We start from the raw sequence: 18907 nt of genomic DNA, 5'->3' as shown, positions 1-18907 counted from the left end.
CTGTAAAAGGTATATCAGCTTTGCTTCTTTTGGTCTCCAACAATAATTTCTGCTGGGCACTGAACCCAGTGTACTATAATACATGCTTTAATGTACTTGTCATACAAAGCTGATTGAGTGCTGCACCCTATTCATCACCCTAACTTCACCTGCACCATTTTTAGTATGGCAAATGGAAATTTTTACCATGGAATGTTAAAGGGCCAGACGTGGGTTAATAACAGTCTGGAGAGGAGGAGGTCTAACAAGAAGAAAAGAACACAAGAAAAATAATAAAATACCTGCCAGTCGTGAGTGGAGAGCCCTTTACTACTGCACTGATGGAGCTTCCAAGTCCAGACGTAAGGTCAGCCTCAGTCCATTCCCCAGGCCCAGACCCAAGTTTGGCCGTCTTGCCACAATCCGTCCTGTCCCTCACCCCTCTTTCCAGCGCTGTGGGAATTTCTGCTGTGACTTGGTGCCAGTGGCCCACTGCCAAGGTGAAGGTGGAGGCAGGCATGGGCATAGTGACGTAGTAATTCCAGACTGAGAAGTCTGCAGAGAGTAGAGGGAGGGGAAGAGAGAACGGATGAAAAATGTCAAATGTAGGAAAATGGAGAGGACTTTAGATAAGAGGCAGGGAGCATGGAGAGAGAAATGAAGGGAGAAATTGGATGTCAGCACTGACAAACACCAATCTCGTTTGAACTGGTGAAAAAAAATGTGGGTGTGGGTGAGATGTGGTCAGTTTCAAAGGTCTGGAACGAGGCTAGAAAAAAACAGCAAAACAAGCGGCAACCTTCAGGAACGAAAACTAAAGCCGATGTGAAGTGCCACAAACTGCAGTTCCTCAAATGGCCACTTCAGGCTGGCTCCAAAAGCATGTCAATCCCCATAAACACACGTGTTAAAATACCCAACTTTACAACAAATAATAAACATGTTTACATCCTGTTGCAAAAATGGTTTCATCTCTATAGCTAATGCCCTATTCATGACAACTATACAGGGGGTAGAGCTTTGATTCTCTGCTGGAGCCTGATTGGACCTGACCCAAGCTACTGGGTTTGGGCCATGACGGGCTGTAATTTCTCAGTTTTTTTCAATTTGCCACAGGGGTCAGGTTCTCACCAATTTACCGATGTTGGCGTTGCAAAGGATTAAATCAAGATGGGAAGGAAAGAGTAAGAGGGGGGACTGCGACTGAGAGAAAGGGAAAGTGACAGAACAACGGAGCAATTTAGTGGAGAACAAGGGAAGAGAAAGAAAGCATGCATGAGAGAAGGGTAAAAAAACGACTTGGTTTGCTTCTCCCCCACAAGCAGAGGGAGAGATGTGCATAACATGCGTGGCACAGCAGTAATCATCATCGGACGGACTGCGGGGCTCAGTCCTTTATGCCAAACCTGTCATGCATGAGACGGCAAACTACTACTGTCCAAGAAACACATCAGCTCTTAACTTGTAATAAATGTGTTAATATTAAAAGCATATCTATCTTTTTTACAGTAGAAATGTAGGTTTTTAATCAGGCTCTGGTCCAAAACTGCGACCATGGTTCAGGCTTGGATAAAAACTGCGCAGATTCATGTATGGCTGGGCCTGATTTTTTGGGCCCGATCAAAGCTGTAACAGGGGTGACTTTTTATATAACTCACCCGTTCAAATTTTATTAAGGCTTTATTAAGTTATGCATAATTGAGGATGTGGACGCTTTAAGTGACAGGCTGTCTGCTAGGCATCATCTCAGCTAAATGGTCAGATCCCCCCCATCACTACTCCCCAGCTCCATCCTCTCATCCAAATATGGTCACTTCTTGCACCAAAAATCTAAGATGGCGACAGCCAAAAAATGATTAAAGCTGGAGCCCACAAACCAATGGGTGGCTACGTCTATTATCTTTATACAGACTAGGGAAATAACTTGCTTTAAAGTAAAAAATAGTCTTGTTTAAAAATGTTTATCAGAGGCAATATAATACCTAAGTTTACATTCCAGTAATACCAATTTTTTTTTATCTTTTTCACTCCCTAATTCAGTCTTTCATTACTCAAAATGAGAAAGAAAAAAAAATTCACTAAAATGTACTTTTATTATTGAATAATTAGTCAATTAACAATAACGTATATTTTCTAAACAAGGCTCTAAGGATAAAAGGTGTTGTGTGTGGCACAGCATGAAAGCCCTATATAGCAAATCTGTGATTTTGGGCTACATGAATAAAGTCGTCTTCAACTGGCTGTCACAAAAGGTTTGTAAAATAACAGCTTACGTGTGTCCCCATCCTCAATAGGTACAGTCTGCTCCTCCCCGCTCATCAAAACCACACACTCACTGGGGGCCCGTACTGTTGCCTGCCATGTTGACATGGCAACAGGCGGCTCCTGGCAGGGGAAGAGGGCTCGGTTGTTGATGGGAGAACCGGCAGTGTAAACACACACCCTGGAAGGGTAAACAATGGTAAACTATAAACAACCCCCATTTCAATGCTCAAAGGATTCACCAAGCACACACACACAAATAAATGCACACGCGAACACATAAAGCATCCACACACTGAACAGAATATAATAGCCTGAAGCTTGTTTTTGTGAATTAATGAATCAGTTTTATTCTATTCTAACATGTCGAACTTGGAATATTACACTGCAGTTCAAGTGGCAGGAACCAGAGCAGATGTGCTGCCAGTTGCCAGCGTTGGAATCTTTAGGAGGAAGAAAACCACTGTTTTATGGAGTGGCTTGAACTATAGATTGCTGCAAGAATGAGTCCTAAAACTTGGAAATGAGTTTGCATTTTTGCACTTCTGATTCCCTCGTCTCGAAGTCAGTGTTTTTTGTTAGATGCCTGAAATGATGTCTTGGTCGACACAAGCTTAAAAGACTTCCATGTTTTGTTCTGCACCATAAAATGCATCAGTAAATATCCTCCTCATCAATTTTGAAGCTTTTACGTGCCTTAAAAAACCAGTTGCTCGCAAAAGGCTAAATGAGATGACAGAGCATCATCACACCAATACAACTTTACAGCCTTGTTGTGTTGGCAGTGTTGAAGTCATGGGACTGAGGTGTATTCCGTTTATACTTCTGGTGATTGCATTTACGCTCCAAAAATCATAAAAGTCGTGTTGATTTGTTAAGATTATCTTGCTGAGCAAAACATGTAACCATCAAAATCTATTGTTTGCTACAGAGCTTATTTTTGCAATAATCCATGGGGAAAAATGAAATTGGCTTTTTATCAAAGGAACCAGGGCGATGCTAACTTCCAGGCCAGCCAAAAAAAAAAAAAGGAAGCACTCTATTCGCGATGAGACAAACCTGTCGTCCTGGTCTTTGGTCCACCTCACAGAGCCTCCTGTTGGCCTCGTCTCATAGCAGATCCTGACAGCACGAGGGAACTCCTGAGGTGACGCGACCCCCTTCTTCCTCACCTGCAGACTCCATCGGTCTCTCTGAAAATGCAGTGATGCGCTGTCCTGAGCACCAGAGGCACGGCTACACAGTGAAAAAAGCTGGTGCTTCTGCCTCCATTGGCTAGAGGACGTGGAGATAATTGCCTGAATAAAGGCTGCTTGTGAGCTCACTGAACTGACCCCTGACCTCTCACAATCGACCTCTGGCAGGAGGTTAGACATGGCTGACACAGAGGCGACGTCCACTTCTTCCACTTTGGACACGTTGAGGTCACAGCAGTCCAGCACTAAGGTGAAATCGCCGTCACTGGTGGTTTCCCACAAATGTGAAGACTGGATGCTTTTGGCTTTAGCTGCAGTCTGCAACTGACTGCCTCCCTCTACAGCACCAAACATCTTCTCTATACTTGTAGTGGTTTCTTCAAGTCCTTTTGTACCGTCCTCCACTGTGTCTTCATCCTGAGATCTACACACAAATGCATTCTGACTCCCTCTGGCCTCTACAGTACGAGCTCCATCACCATTTCCAGGTCCAGTGTCATCCTTAACCGTCGTCCCCACTCCAGAGCAAGGCTCCAGGAAGAAAACGACACTACCACTGATGACCTTCCTCTCAAAATGAACAGTCAGGTCCAGCACATAATGTCTGACAAGTATGTGGTTAGTATTGGCTCGGAGTGGAAGGTCATCTGTGTCTGGGTTTAGGTCCCCGTCTGGCTCCATGGCATCAAAGCTGAGCAAAGGATTGCTCAACCTAGGAGGCAAGAGCAAAAATACAGTGTTATTATTTATGGCAGTTTTTCCAAGTTACAAACTTTTTTATTTATGCAAGGATAATTGACAGAGTGTGTGCTTATATAATTTTCAGACAAAACTATTAGTTGACATTCTATAGCTTCCTGTGGGCTGAGGTACTTTAGTCAGTGAATTAAGTGTGCTGTGATGAAGCCAAATCTGTCAAGGTCTGTGTGCTCACCTCAAACTTAAATGCCAAGCTCCATCTCCTTTCACACATTCCACAAATGTTTCCGAGCAGGAAAACAGTTTTTATGATCCCATTTCAATCTGTGTTAATGAAGCAGTAATTGCAAAACACCTTAGCCCAACACCAGGAACAGCTAACCGTCTGCAGCAGCCTATATTAAAGCTCTCCTGTTGTATATCAGAGGTTGTGCCGTCACAGTCCTTCCATTTAGCCTGCTTGGGGCACGAAGCAGGCTTGGCAAGACAGAGGTGCAATTACCATTTACAGCAGGAAATCCTCAGCGGTTATTCAGTCCAGGAATATATTCATAAAATTATGAACACACAAAAACAGAGGATAACATCTACAGCGACAGGAAAAAGCAGAAAATCCATAATGACGTTCATTATTTTAAGAGGTTGGCTAAAAACATCTGACTTATATGACCACTCTTGTCCATAACTATGCTGCTGATATAAATATAGCAACATACTCATTTGTAGACTAGTGATTATGTTCACTGTATTTCTGCATACTGTTACCATAAAACGGAATAACAAAACAGTGATTCAATGAGTTTTAAAATGGGTTGCCATGCACTTAGTGGATTAAAGATAGAAATTAAATAGATAAAGGTTATTAATGTCTTTGTGAAAGGTTAAACTGTGACAGGTCAGGGCGCATACAGTGTCCTTGCAGGGAAAGCAGGTGAGAGCTTGTCTTTTATACAAGTCAGATAACGTAATGTTTCCATCAGCCCCCAGGCTACAGAGCAAAGTAGAAAAACTTTGTAACAGTTGGTGGCACTCACCAGCCACTTTATTAGGTACACCTTGCTAGTGCCAGGTTGGACCCCTTTTACCTTCAGAACTGCCTTAATTCTTCGTGGCATAGACTTAACAAGGTGCTGGAAACATTCCTCAGAGATTCTGGTCCATATTGACATGATAGCGTCACACAGTTGCTGCAGATTTGTCAGCTGCACATCCATGAAGCGAATCTCCCGTTCCACCACATCCCATAGGTGCTCTATTGGATTGAGATCTGGTGACTGTAGAGGCCATTGGAGTACAGTGAACTCATTGTCATGTTCAAGAAACCAGTTTGAGATGATTTGAGCTTTGTGACATGGTGCGTTATCCTGCTGGAAGTAGCCATCAGAAGATGGGTACACTGTGGTCATAAAGGGATGGACACGGTCAGCAACAATACTCAGGTAGGCTGTGGTGTTTAAACCATGCTCAGTTGGTACTAAGGGGCCCAAAGTGTGCCAAGAAAATATCCCCCACACCATTACACCACCACCACCAGCCTGAACCGTTGATACAAGGCAGGATGGATCCATGCTTTCATGTTGTTTACACCAAATTCTGACCCTACCATCTGAATGTGGCAGCAGAAATCCAGACTCCAGTGAATTGTAGCCTCAGTTTCCTGTTGTTAGCTGACAGGAGTGGCACCTGGTGTGGTCTTCTGCTGCTGTAGCCCATCTGCTTCAGGGTTCAACATGTTGTTGGTTCAGAGATGGTCTCCTGCAGACCTTAGTTGTAACGAGTGGTTATTTGATTAACTGTTGCCTTTCTATCATCTTGAACCAGTCTGGCCATTCTCCTCTGACCTCTGGCATCAACAAGGCACCTTTAAGTATATTCTCCCTTTTTCGGACCATCCTCTGTAAACCCTAGAGATGGTTGTGTGTGAAAATCCCAGTAGATCAGTAGTTTCTGACAGACCAGCCCGTCTGGTACCAACAACCATACCACGTTCAAAGTCACTTAAATCACCTTTCTTCCTCATTCTGATGCTCAGTTTGAACTTCAGCAGGTCGTCTTCACCATGTCTACATGCTTACATGCATTGACTTGCTGCCACGTGATTGGCTAATTAGCTATTTGCGTTAACAAGCAGTTGAACAAGTGTCCCTAATAAAGTGAGTCAGTGTATTTAAGAGGAATGAGAGGAGCTGGCAGCCCTGTAACACGTTATCACTCATAAAACACAGCACACAGACGAGTCCTTTTGAGCTGAATCAACGTTTCAGTTTTAAACTTTACAGTGCCATGAAGCTAAGTGACAGTATGACACGACAGAGTTGGAGCTAACTTTCTCCTACATATCTGCTCTCTGTCATTCAGAACTTTAACGTTCAAAACTACAGCAGCGGCGCCGCCATTTTCCTCCAGATACTCTGTAGCTAACGGTGTATTAATTTAACGACGTGTCAAACAAACAACCGTTAACAGACCGCTGTTAGTCACAAGTACTCGCCTTTTGTGAATGAAATTTATAACAAACCTGTTTCCGTCATGTCGACGTCGCGCGTTGATGACGTCACACGGACGCGACAGCAGCAGTTGTAGTTTTTCACCCGAATTCTTCCCGTCTTGAAAACTCGCTTTGTAGATTATACACTCGGTTTATCCAAGATTTATGTTAAGTGTTTGTTTGTTTGTTGTTGTTGTTTCCAAAGATACATTTTATTCAACAGTAAGAAGTCGAATAAACTGTCTGACTGTAATTATCACAGTAAATAAATCACAAATATAATGTAAATGCATTAAATTGGTTCCAGTAGTCTACAATTTTTAGAAAACTACCCCCAGATGTGGATACAAATAAGTGATAATAGTGACAATATGGCACATTAATGAGCAAAATGATATGCTAGATCTGCAGATATTGTGAGGTTATTGATTCTGTAACAGGGGTGTAAATATAGATAGTGCAGGCAGTGTGGTTGCACTGGGGCCATGAGGGGCCCATAGAGAGAGTGGGCCCTCCAACAATGTGTTAGGTGGCGAATTGGCCCTTATGAGTAACTGCCACTTTGAAATAGGCCTGTGTTTAAAGAAAAAAACAGTGTCATTTGCCACATATGCCCTTAAAAGGGACAAACCTATATCTGTCATGTTTTTCTTTCTTTTTTTGTAAAATAGTCAATATGTTTTATAACAAACTTATATGCTTATTCTATAACTAAACATCAACTAGTCTATATATCAAATATTCTATTACTATGAATCAACTATTCTATAAAACAATTATTCTTAAACTATAAATAAACTATTAAAATGTTAAATTAAATTAATAATTTCTTATTTTCGTAGGTATTTTTTGTTAAATACAGATATGTAATGATGATCAAAGGGTAATATTTACGTTGATGTTATCCAATGTCAAGTCTCTGATCATGTGACGAGACAATAGGTGCACAATAGCGTCCACTAGAGCCTGTCATAAAAACAAGCACTGGGGCCCATTTAAGTACCGTTATGCCACTGCTCTGTAATAGCAATACTAATTGCAGAATCAGTGACATCTTTTACTCATGTCCCAGAATTTTAAGGTTTGTGTTAATGCAAGCAGATCACTTTACTTCCAACATGTTTTATATTTTTAATGTTATTTCCTTCTCTTTTACATTAGGCTTTTAAAAGGTGTAAATACTGTATATTTTACATTATTTTATTTCTATTTTATCCCGTTTGTATTTTTGTCATACTGTTTATTCTTCTTTATCACGCAGCAAATTTTTCCCTTTTTTCTCTTGCTTCTGACTCTTGAACTGCTGTAACGTGACTTTCCCCATACTGGGATCTAATCTTAGTCTTTTAATTCACGTTAACTTGGATAGTTGTAATTGTCAGATTTGACTTCACTAGATTGCACTTCATATCTTTTTTTTTTTAAAGGGGCTGTATGAAAAATATTCTTTTTTACAACAGGACTTATATATATTTTTAAGAGACCTTTTCAATTTTAGCCAATTGAAAGTAAACGTTTTCAAATTAGTCACTAACCCCAGTGGTGACAAATGTGCATATATTAAGTTTTATTCATGTGCTTCGACAGCATTGTATGCATGACAAGTAAAAATTCCACATTTAATACAAAACAACAAGTATGAACATACAAATAACTGATAAAGAAACATAAATGCAGTCTCAAGTGGTTGAATGCCACCAATATATTGTATAACACCATCTTCCAGCGACGTACTGCATGTTTCAAAAATAGGTATACATTTTAATTTATACTCACAATTAATACACACACTATATGACTTTCTCATCTTATTTAGCCATTTTATAAACATTCAACAGTTCATAAATAAGAGATGTACCTGGAAACAGAATGAAACATTATTCAAATGAGTATTAATAATGTATATATATAAAAGTGTATACCCACTTTTGAAACAGCGAGCACATTTACATTACTGAAATACAGTATGAGCTGCAGCATAACACTAATGAAATGAGCGTTTTCATGGATGTCAAATCAGGTTGCCACTATTCAGTACTGCAGAGCAGCAGTAAATTTCCCCTCTGGAATGTATTCTGACATGTGGAGAAAACATGATTCACATTGCAAAGCACAGCTGTGTGGAGTGACTTTTCAAAAATGTTGCATTTATAGTTAAGTATCTCAGTTCCTAAGTAAATAAGGAAGGAATTAAATTTGGCACTGTGTGTATTGTAGGAAGTGGTCTATTTACAAACAGGTACTGAAACTACACTGAGACTGTTACAGTACACTCAGTCAATGAATCCTGCCTACTGAATAGTATTTCCAATTAATATCATTATTGCTGTTATTTATCTAAAAATACATTTTCATAAAATAAAATGCAAAATACTTTTTTCATACCTTTGTAAACATCTCTGTAACTATCTGATGTAATGCCTCTACTATATACAAATGTGGATTCAGAGATAAGCCATGTGTAATTTAGAGCCTCAGATAAGAAGATATCTGCCTCCTGTGAAATTACATCAGATAACTCTTCTTAATAAGTTAAACTTTTCTTTTTAGCTACATGGTCGGGTGCTATACGTCCAACAGTATTAAGACAAGAATGGCCTTAAGCGCTCACAAAGGAAAATGTGTCAATTTTTCCAGTGCACAAATCGCCCATCCATACTCTTGCTGCTCTAACTGGCACATTTCATGCATAGAGTGGAATTTCAGAGGCCCTTTTAGCACATCACAGAATCATTTATCATCACTAAGTACAAAGTGACTCCAGTATGGCACCAAAATCTTCCACTCCAAACGTTATCTAAATAAACACACATCCACTCACGCATTTACATACACGTACACACAGGACACGAGCATTATTGGCATGCACACAGGCCCTGGGCCAGCAAGGACCTCAGAAAGGAACTCCAGTCTGCCTTTTCACCAACCCAGAGGAAATGTTTGCAGCATTATTAGGACTTGCAGTTATCCAACAAAAAAAGAAAAAAAGAACAGAAATCAACAGAGCGAAAGCATCTGAAGATTTTACAGTGAAATGCTCAATAAGCTACACTTTGCTTGAGATTCCCACCTCCATATTTTTATGTGCTCGCTCTCCTTTTAGGCTCCTGTAACAAACAACCATGAAATCATAAAAGTGGACACACAGCAGATGTTACTGAACACTGCTGGACTGTTGAGATACTGTGAGTCTTCCGTTGTGGACACTTGCTCCAGCGCAGAGGAGTGCAAGGGTGTCACCAGCAGTGCCTTTCCTCGTTTTTCTTCCCTTTCATCTTATCTTCTCTTTTCCTCTCTCGGTTGTGTGACAGCCTCCCCTTCCTCTCCGTAGCTCGCGCTCTCTCTCTCTCAGACGAGCCGTGGCATCTCAGGAGTTTTCCTCCTGAGTTCTGCGGAAACTTAGACGTTTGAAGGAATCCCTGTGAGACGGAGAGGACAAGTGGATGGGGGAAGACGGGGGAAAAGACAGTAACATTAGATAAGGAATGATGAGGAGGAGGAGGAAGAGGGGGAAGGGTCATGGCAGGTATGTGTTGGGAGTAGAGATGGAAGGTAAATGTTTTCATGCGAAAGGCACAAAAATAGGAATTTTAGCAACAATTACACAGAGCTTCCAAAAGTGGCTTTCATACTTAACTCACCCATTAGCTAATGTGATGCTTCACCAAGGCCAAGGTGCTGGACATGGCAATATACAACAGGATTCAGTGTCCGATTATGCCAACTCTCTCATACAGAAAACAAATCAGCGCGTACACACGTTAAGTGACTCGTGAGATTTGTTTTCACAGGGCAACAAGGCAGAAAAGAGGATACCATAGATATTGTAGCTTCTACAATTATTAAGGTTTGAGACCTAATCGGAAGATCATCAGTTCGATCCCTGGCTCCTCCAGTCCACATGTCGAAGTATGCTTGGGCAAGATACTGAAACCCAGATTGCTCCCAATGGCTGTTCCATTGGTGTGTGAGTGCGTGTGAATGGTTACTGAGTAGCAGGTGGCGCCTTGTGTAGTAGCCTTGGCCACCAGTGTGTGAATGGGTGAATGTGACATAGTGTAAAAGCGCTTTGAGTGGTCGGAAGACTAGAAAAGCGCTATGCAAGAACAGGTCCGTTTACATTATGTTGCTGCAAATATGGAAAAACCAGTTCATCCCTTAAGTTGACAGGCTGTTTTATTGGCTGACACTATCTTTTGCAGATGCAATGTGATCTCATCCACTCATGCCCCTAAAGCGTTTTGCTTTATATCTTGATGCTGAGGGGGTCGGCGATTAGGTTTAGGCAACACAACTACTTGGTCACGGTTAAGAAAAAAACCTGGGTGTCATTAAAAAGCCTCCAGCTTTAAGTGAGAACACCAGTCTCCTGGGTCAAAGTCCATTGTTTGTTGGACCTATTATCTTCTCTTTTTACGCTCTTCAAACTACGTCTGCTACGTCTCTTGACATGTAATAATGACGCAGATGGGTTTATACTTGAGTTGGTGGAAGGACTCTCACACAGTTGATTAACACAGGGGATGCTGCTGATTTTGATTTTGATGCCCTGGGAGTGGGACCAGGCTGGCAGATGCATCTGTGTATAACCATTATCGTATTCCTTTAAACATCTCTCTGATATGAATATTGCCACTGACCCAAATAATCCAGTGTTAACATGGATTTATTTTTTATTTTATTAACATTTTCATATTATTTTTGCTGGTGTTAACATTAATTCTCATCTAAGAATACACAGCTGATTTTGGAAGCTTCCTTCACATCCCAGAGGCTGAGCAATCGATGGCGAAATCAAAATTCGGGGGATAAGTATCCCTTTGAAATGCGTGCTCTTCCCTCAGCATGAAAATACATTGCTACAAGATGTATCAAGATTACCATGGTCGATCATAAAAGCACTTTGTGAGCAATCAGTCCTTACTAACACATGGGTGCAATGTGGCCGTGGCATCGGTTCAACACTCAATCTGTTTACTGTGGCTCTGGTTCAGCTATCAATATTTGTGGAGGTGACACGGACAGTGTGAATGGATCCCTGCTCAATTCCATTTGTTCTCACTTTCCTTTGGGTTCAGCAATCATACAGAGTGATGAAAAGATCAATGCTGCGCTTTTTGTTGTCTTTTCAGAACAGTATTGGCTGTTTGACTCGGCGGGTCTGTTTACCTGTTCTCCAGCCGAGGCCGGATGATGGGTTTATAGAGCTCAGGAATCTTCCTCTCCAGCATGGGCCTCAGGCTCTCTCTCAGGCGGTTGTAGTTTTTCTTCAGCTCCTGCTGATACTCTTTCTGGTCCAACGTGATCAGGTGCTTATTCTTCTCGACTGCTTCGCCACATCTACACAACAGAGAGCAGAGCAGAATCGGTTTTATGATGCATTTTCTTAAATGACATTGCATGGGATGAGAAAAAGGAGTCGAATGTACTCCTTGACCTTTTTTTAATGCAATAACCTCAAACTTGAGAACAGCTTCAACAATAATTCTATGCAAACCAATCTGGCAGTAATCCCCTCTCTGTCCTCGAGCCCTCAGAAATGCACTGCACTGTGTCATGCTAACAACGTCCTGTAACTACTTGACATAAATTGGACTCCTTTGCAATGCCAGAACTCTAAATGTGAGTTAACAATGTACTTGGCTGTAAAGAACCCCTATACACCTATTAGAAGTCTGTAAATGACCCACGAGGCTGTTTCAAAACAGTTAAAACAGGCAGCAGAGGTAAATCACCAAATCACAAATGCCAAACAAATAAAAATCCTATTCTTCCTTAAGCCTCATGGTAAAGATGAGCAACAAAAGATCGGAGCTGTATGGGGTCTCCCCAGAGTCATCTATCACGACATGTAATGGCCAACATACAGAGCAGTCTGCAGGAAGTAAGAGAGACTGGGATGATTGCGAACACATGTCTTAGCTTATCTCTTAGGTTTTAAAGACAGTAATGTGGAAACAGCAATGTCGTGTAACAGTATACAGTACGTAGGGCAATGAGCATTAAGGACCGCTCGAGCTCAAGCCCTAAAACCATCTACATAGCTCTCTATCTGACTGATTGGTTTGAAAAATATGTTATGAATTCTCCTGATGTATGTACAGTATTTAAAGGGGACCTGCCTATGCTCATTTGCAGGGTCTACTAGAACATGTTTACGTGCTTATAATGTTCAAAAAACACTATTTTTCTTTATGCTTCTGTGCTGGAACACCTGTATTTACCCTCCGTCTGTGACAGTTCGGTTTTAGTCCCTGTCTCTTTCTGGGTTGTCTGTATCTCAGCATCTCCACACCATCATTGCAGCTGTGGAATGACTTTAACAGGGAATAGCAGCACGTTTTTGGCGTAAAAAAAATCCCCAATAAAAGCTTTAAAACCCAAATCTTCACAACAAGACATGTTCCTGCAGGAATATGATCCAAAATCAGGGAGAAATTAGCACCATTGGATACCAAGATTACATGTTTACCTGCCGTTTGCATGTAGCTACATGTAGCTTGCAGTAGCGTGCCCAGAGAAGATGACCATATCCTCCTGAGACCCTGTGCTCATCACATTTTGGGTTTACTTGACCTATACTTTATTCTACTTAACCTAGAACTGTTGTCCTTGATCGTGGACACTTTTTTGTGCCATCTAGTAGTAGTAAGACCAGTCAGTCTGCAGCCAATCTCGACACAAAAGTGAACAAGGTCCAAAACCTGATCACATTTTTTGGTTGAAACTTATTTATTTATGATTAATAATGTCTGTAGTTTGATATGGCAACAAATTTGACCAATTTGAGCAATAGTAACAGGCTAACACGCTGTTAAATAGGAGTACTTGTTTGAGGACTTTGGCACTTAATTATCATTGACCATGTTTATTTTTCCATACTTATCAGCTCCTACTGATCCCAAATAGCTAGGAGAAATTTAAAAAAGCATACCAAACAAATGTTCATATCTCAGGAGGATATAAAGAAACCTGTCATGAGCTGATGTCAGCTTGTCTCAAAAGAAGGGGGGGAAAAACACCGGAAAGTATTCAGGGAGTACTTTTACATACATTATTACCCTGGGGCAGTTAAGATGGTTAACCACATGCACCATCAAAGAGCTTGTCAGCCTGTTGGTGTGCATTATGTATATAAATATAGCTGTGGTTTCAACTTCTCAAACATTTTGACCTGACGAAGATCCAAGTATGGTTGGAAGAATGTCTTTATTAGACTTTTTTGGCATGAAATAAGTGTGCAGGAGGTGTTACTTTTTTCTTCCTGTATTTACAACATCACTCACAGGTTTACAGAGGTGACTGAAAAAAGCAAAATCAAAGCTTTGTCAGTTACCATAGGTAGATAATCCAAATTTGGACAAAGGGGAGGTGGGACGAGAGGGCAGGAACATCACCGGCTATGACCAGCTTAGAAACCTGTTCCTCAAACAACTCCAAACATTCATCACTTCAAGCCACGACAATATGTGTTAGAAATGCCATCAAGACACAAGTTAGATTAAGCGACAACAAATATACTGACTTTGATTTTTCTTGGCTTTCTTTGCTTCTCTTTTACATTTTCTTTCCATTATGTTTATTATATTAGACAACAGCAATGATTCCAGGCTAATCATAATGAAAAGTCAACAAAATAAGTCATTAGATATTCATCTTACATAACAGTAGAGTCTCATCTGATATCATGCATAAAAGGAGAACACAGTTCATTGAATAGAACATAAAATTTGCAAAGAATTTTGCATAAATTTGCAATCTCATGATACATATCTGTATAGAATATTCTTACTTTTGTGACCGACCCTGATCATTACAGTGCATCTGTTAACCATAATGACTGAGCAGTTAAAAAGCAATGGTCACAGCTGCTGACATGTTTGACTGTGAGGCCTGATGTCTGAGGCACACATACTCTATCTGACTGGAGACATTTTAGTGGAGAAAAAGATGACCAACTTAGAAACTTGTGTTCTCTTGAGCGGATTTGTTTTTAGAGCACCACTGTGAGGAAGATTGGCATACAAAGGGTCCAGTGCCAGCTTGCCTGGATTTAGGGTAGAAAATAAACCTTTATGAAATTACAGTAAATATTTGCCAACCTGCTTGTAGCAATCAAGGCGGCTGGAATGTGACATGAGGGTTAGAAAATGAAAACCACCTTTTGGAGGCGAACTGCAAATGCCCACGAGATGAAAGCGCGCACACATACACACACACACGCCTGCACCAAAGACACACGTCTCCTGCACAAAATCAGCATATCCTCAGATGCATTGCTGTGGTTTTAAATTATGTTTTGAATATTTAAAATATAATGAAACTCTTGGGAACAATAAACCTTTGCAATTCAAGGAGAAAAAGCACTCAGTTATATTAAGAGGAAAAAAAATCTTCCACTGTCATATGGGAAATGAAAAACTATTCCGTCACAACGGGTTATATTATTTCACAGTCCTCTTAATATACCCAGTTGGTTTCTTTAACTATCATTTGGTGTGCATTACAGTGGCGATTATCACTTCTATCTCTGCGTCTTGACTGACACTCTGCTTAAACAGCAGGATATCAGTCTCCATCAGTCACAGTTGTCGACGGTGCTCTTTTATCTTCCCACACTGACACCAGTAATGATGTATACATAGAGCATCCTGCAGAAGACTTTCACTCCGTCAAGTCAAGTCTCAAAAAGATATGAATTTTCTATAGAGGAATCTCTTTGAAGTATTGTTCTGTACTTCCACCTACTGAACCAATGCCAGCCACAGGTAACATTAAAGGGAGGCAGAAATGCAAATTCAAGTAAAATAAGTGGAGAACTCCATTAGGTTTATGGCTCACCATGAAAGTTCTTCTTTTTTTTTTTATTTCTGGGGTGTTTTTCCTCATTTTTGCATGTCTTTGGTGCAGTGCATAGTCACTAGGTGGTGTTTCTTTGATCGTATCTTACCTCATTATAAACTCTTTGAAACACAGGCGCAGTTTATTGTGGTGACGGAAGAGCTTCGGGTCCGCTGGGATCTCATTCAGGAAGACCTGGGCTACCTCCAATGGGCCCTTCAACAGGGGGCGGACAGATGAGGAAGAGGGACAAAAACAAAGAGACAGAGTTAGAGAGACAAAGAAGGAGAAAGCAAAAACAAGAGCAAAGGAAGGAAAGAGAGGAAGTGTTTCAGAGTGTATGAACAAAGGAGGGATGAGAAAACCCCTCTTTCAGATGGGGGGGGGGGGGGATGACTTCCTAACTGAATGCCTAATGCATGCCCAAGATGCTGAACTACAACATGAGGAAGATATCAGATCAGAGAAGGAACCATGATTAGCCTCCTGCATGGCTAATGTCACCGCTAACCCTGCATACACCCACCATTTGGCTCCCATTTGCCCAGTATGAGATCTTGTTATCCTAACTTATATTCATCATAAAACCACAGCACGCTCGCACAGTGCCTGCATCACGACAGCCACAGTTAAACAGCTCTGATTAGCATCATAAACGCATTGGGCCTGGGCCTCAGTCCTTGGTCTGAGCCGCGGACCCACACACACAGAAACCCAGCCTCCCGTGCTGATTACAGTCAAGAGTTATATGTTTACGGAGCTGCTGAGCATTAGCGTTATGTATACAACCATCAGGTCGGAGCGAGGGACCTGTCAGATTAGACGCTGGAAGATAAAGCATAGGGGGGTAGGGAGCGGAGACGCCGTAGCTAGCTTCATCATTACTCCAACATTCACCAGGCTGGCAGGACCTGGAAGCTATCAGATCAAAGAGACCTCCGGTTCAGCATGCCGTGCAGCAGGGACATGAAAGGAAAGAGGGGCCATGAATTGACGTTTTAACTAAATCAGGGGAAAAGCAAAGGAAGGATTAGGGTTGTGGATGGGGTGGAGGCTTTGATGTGTGATCACTGTCATGGTTCCCACCTGCACTCTGCGACTACAATGGAAACTGTAAATGTGATAAGATAAATAGGGGGGTAAATTATTCCAGTTTATTTTCCCCCCGCACATTAAGAAGGGAACACTCAGGGGACAAAAGGGCTATGTATGATACAAAGAGCAATCATTTTGGGCAGCCATCATTTGGTTAAGCATGAGGTATGTGATCGTTTCAGCTATAATAGGAGCAGACAGACGGCAGTGTGCAGCAGAAGCGGGGCCTTCAATTACAACAAAAATGCTCGTACCTGGTTAACAGTGGCTCCCACAGAGCCTTGTAGCAGCATCTGTAACATCTTAGCATCAGGCTGCTCTCTATGTGTGGCGACTGCTAGCTCTCTGGTCTTCTTCTGCATGTCCTCTATGGCCACTTCAATAGGAGTCAGGTCAAACTGGAAAGAGAAGCAGTATTTTACAAATGTATGCTGCAATCAACAAAATATGGAGACGCTTCACACCAGGAATTTGGCACGTACCTCCTCTTTCTGAATGACGTTGATGCGAGTCTTGACGTAGGGGAAGGCGTGCATGGTGGTGAGGATCGTCTTCCTCTTGTACTGCTCGTTGAGTTCCCCCCGTGGCCGCCCGCTCTTGGTGAAAGGCGTGGTGTACATGAAGCGCCGCAGGTTGAAATTCTTCTCGAAGTTCGTCAGCCGGTCTTTCATCTCGTAGTCATCAAAGAAGGGCTCCACATAAGTGATCTGGATATAGGCCTACAGAGGAGGAGTGGGGGGTTTTACTGTTTGCTGACAGTTTTTCAATTCATGCAAAATTTATGAGAATGCAGCTTGTACAAAGCCAGGTTTTTTTTTGCTTTTATCAGGTTTTCTTTTAAAGAACACAGATAAAAGAGTAATGCACATGTGCAAACAAGCAACAAAACACACACTTAAAAAAAAGGTAGCGACCAGGTGCCAGACTGTAAGCAACACACATCCAACAAGAAGCTACGAAAATGCATATTAAACTTTTAAATGTTTTTCTCTCCACTGTGTACACAGTATATTGACCTTAGTTGATCTTTCTTAAGTCATTTTCTGATCAAAGCCTTTTTGCATGACACTGACTACACCCTCAAGTATTTATCTCACTTTGCAGAGTAAAGCTCTCCTAGATCAACAAGATTTAAACATTAAAATAGATCTGTCTCCGGGACACACTGGACAATTCCAGAAAATGCACAGCAGGCAGTCCGATAAGAGTAGTCAGTCTTTCAATCGAGCCACGTTCTTCCAGGCGAATTCTCTCCAGGAGGGAGAGCGTGTCGTTAACCATTGCTGTCTGCAGATCATTCCCCAGTACCTCTTCCAGTGTTATTGTGAAACTACCCTGTGTTTCCCATCTTGTTTTAATATTCAGAAAACGGCCTATTTTAAATTTGGAAGTGCAAAATTACAGCCATTTTTTTAATGTATTACAGGTAATCTAAATGTACGTATTCCATACGTTCTGTACAATGTCTAGATTAGGAAAATTAATCGCACTGTACCTTTAGTTACATTACATTTCTAGACATTTACAAGGCGGCTCAGGGGGAAGCGTTGTTTAAAAATCAGAAGATCAGGGGTTCGATCCCCGGCTCCTCCAGTCTGCATGTCCAAGTATCCTTGAGCAAGATACTGAACCCGAAATTGCTCCCTATGGCTGTTCCATTGGTGTGTGAGTGCGTTAAAAATGGAGGTGGCAAGAATGTGTGTGTGAATGGGTGAATGTGACTCGTAGCGTAAAAAGCGCTTTACAGTAAGTGGGTGGATGACTAGAACGGCGCTATGCAAGTGCAGGTCCATTTTCTGCCTGTTAACACAAATACAATTACATTTATTAAATTAAAAAATATAAAATTATTATATAATATTATATTTCCATTGCTATTTTTAATATCATAATCTATACTTTTTCTATTTGGTGTTGTCTTGACTAAAATTTCAGGATATTTTTCAGGATGATTTTTTTTTTTTTTAATACTTCTTTTTTATTGCATTTTCCTACTCACACAACAAAACAATTAACAAAAAATATACATAGATAAAAATAACACCACTGTTGAGATTTACATACCTTATGCTCACAGTCACAATCTTATATCTTCATGTCTACCCACTGAGATTTCCGCTTGTGGTGTTGTTTCTTTGGGATCTGTATAGTGTCCATTTTCCCATTTTTTTCAGATTCGGCTTCTTGTATTCTTAAATTATGTCTTAATTTCTTTATTACAGACACTTTTTCCACTATATCGATTCACCATCTTTGTGCATACCATTTTATAGTAATCACTGTCTTGCTAGCAGTCAGCAAAACCTTAACCAAGGACTATATCCAATTCATATTCTTACAACAGTAC

At 41.1% G+C, this 18907-nt stretch overlaps 2 protein-coding genes across 5 annotated transcripts in view; both read right to left on the bottom strand.

Moving 5' to 3' along the window:
* Positions 1-6685, bottom strand: part of aopep (aminopeptidase O (putative)) — a 97270-nt gene extending 90585 nt beyond the window's left edge. For all 3 annotated transcript variants that reach the window (XM_050051759.1, XM_050051762.1, XM_050051761.1), the window contains exons 1-4: positions 6655-6685; positions 3301-4149; positions 2253-2422; positions 282-534 (exon numbers count right to left, since the gene is read on the bottom strand). In XM_050051759.1, the coding sequence (XP_049907716.1) occupies positions 282-534; positions 2253-2422; positions 3301-4118 (1241 nt within the window). In that variant the 5' untranslated portion in view covers positions 4119-4149; positions 6655-6685. The remainder of the gene's footprint in view (positions 1-281; positions 535-2252; positions 2423-3300; positions 4150-6654) is intronic.
* A 1484-nt stretch (positions 6686-8169) lies between these two features.
* dock8 (dedicator of cytokinesis 8) overlaps positions 8170-18907 on the bottom strand; it is a 73738-nt gene continuing 63000 nt past the window's right edge. For both annotated transcript variants that reach the window (XM_050050543.1, XM_050050544.1), the window contains 5 exons: positions 17043-17279; positions 16815-16958; positions 15575-15681; positions 11794-11964; positions 8170-10043 (listed from right to left, as the gene is read on the bottom strand). In XM_050050543.1, coding sequence (XP_049906500.1) covers positions 9992-10043; positions 11794-11964; positions 15575-15681; positions 16815-16958; positions 17043-17279 — 711 coding nt within the window. In that variant the 3' untranslated portion in view covers positions 8170-9991. The remainder of the gene's footprint in view (positions 10044-11793; positions 11965-15574; positions 15682-16814; positions 16959-17042; positions 17280-18907) is intronic.

The sequence above is a fragment of the Epinephelus moara genome, chromosome 8 (assembly GCF_006386435.1).
Source record: "Epinephelus moara isolate mb chromosome 8, YSFRI_EMoa_1.0, whole genome shotgun sequence".
Taxonomy (NCBI): domain Eukaryota; kingdom Metazoa; phylum Chordata; class Actinopteri; order Perciformes; family Serranidae; genus Epinephelus; species Epinephelus moara.
Note: the sequence above shows the minus strand (reverse complement) of the source record. Positions and strands in the feature narration are given on the sequence as shown.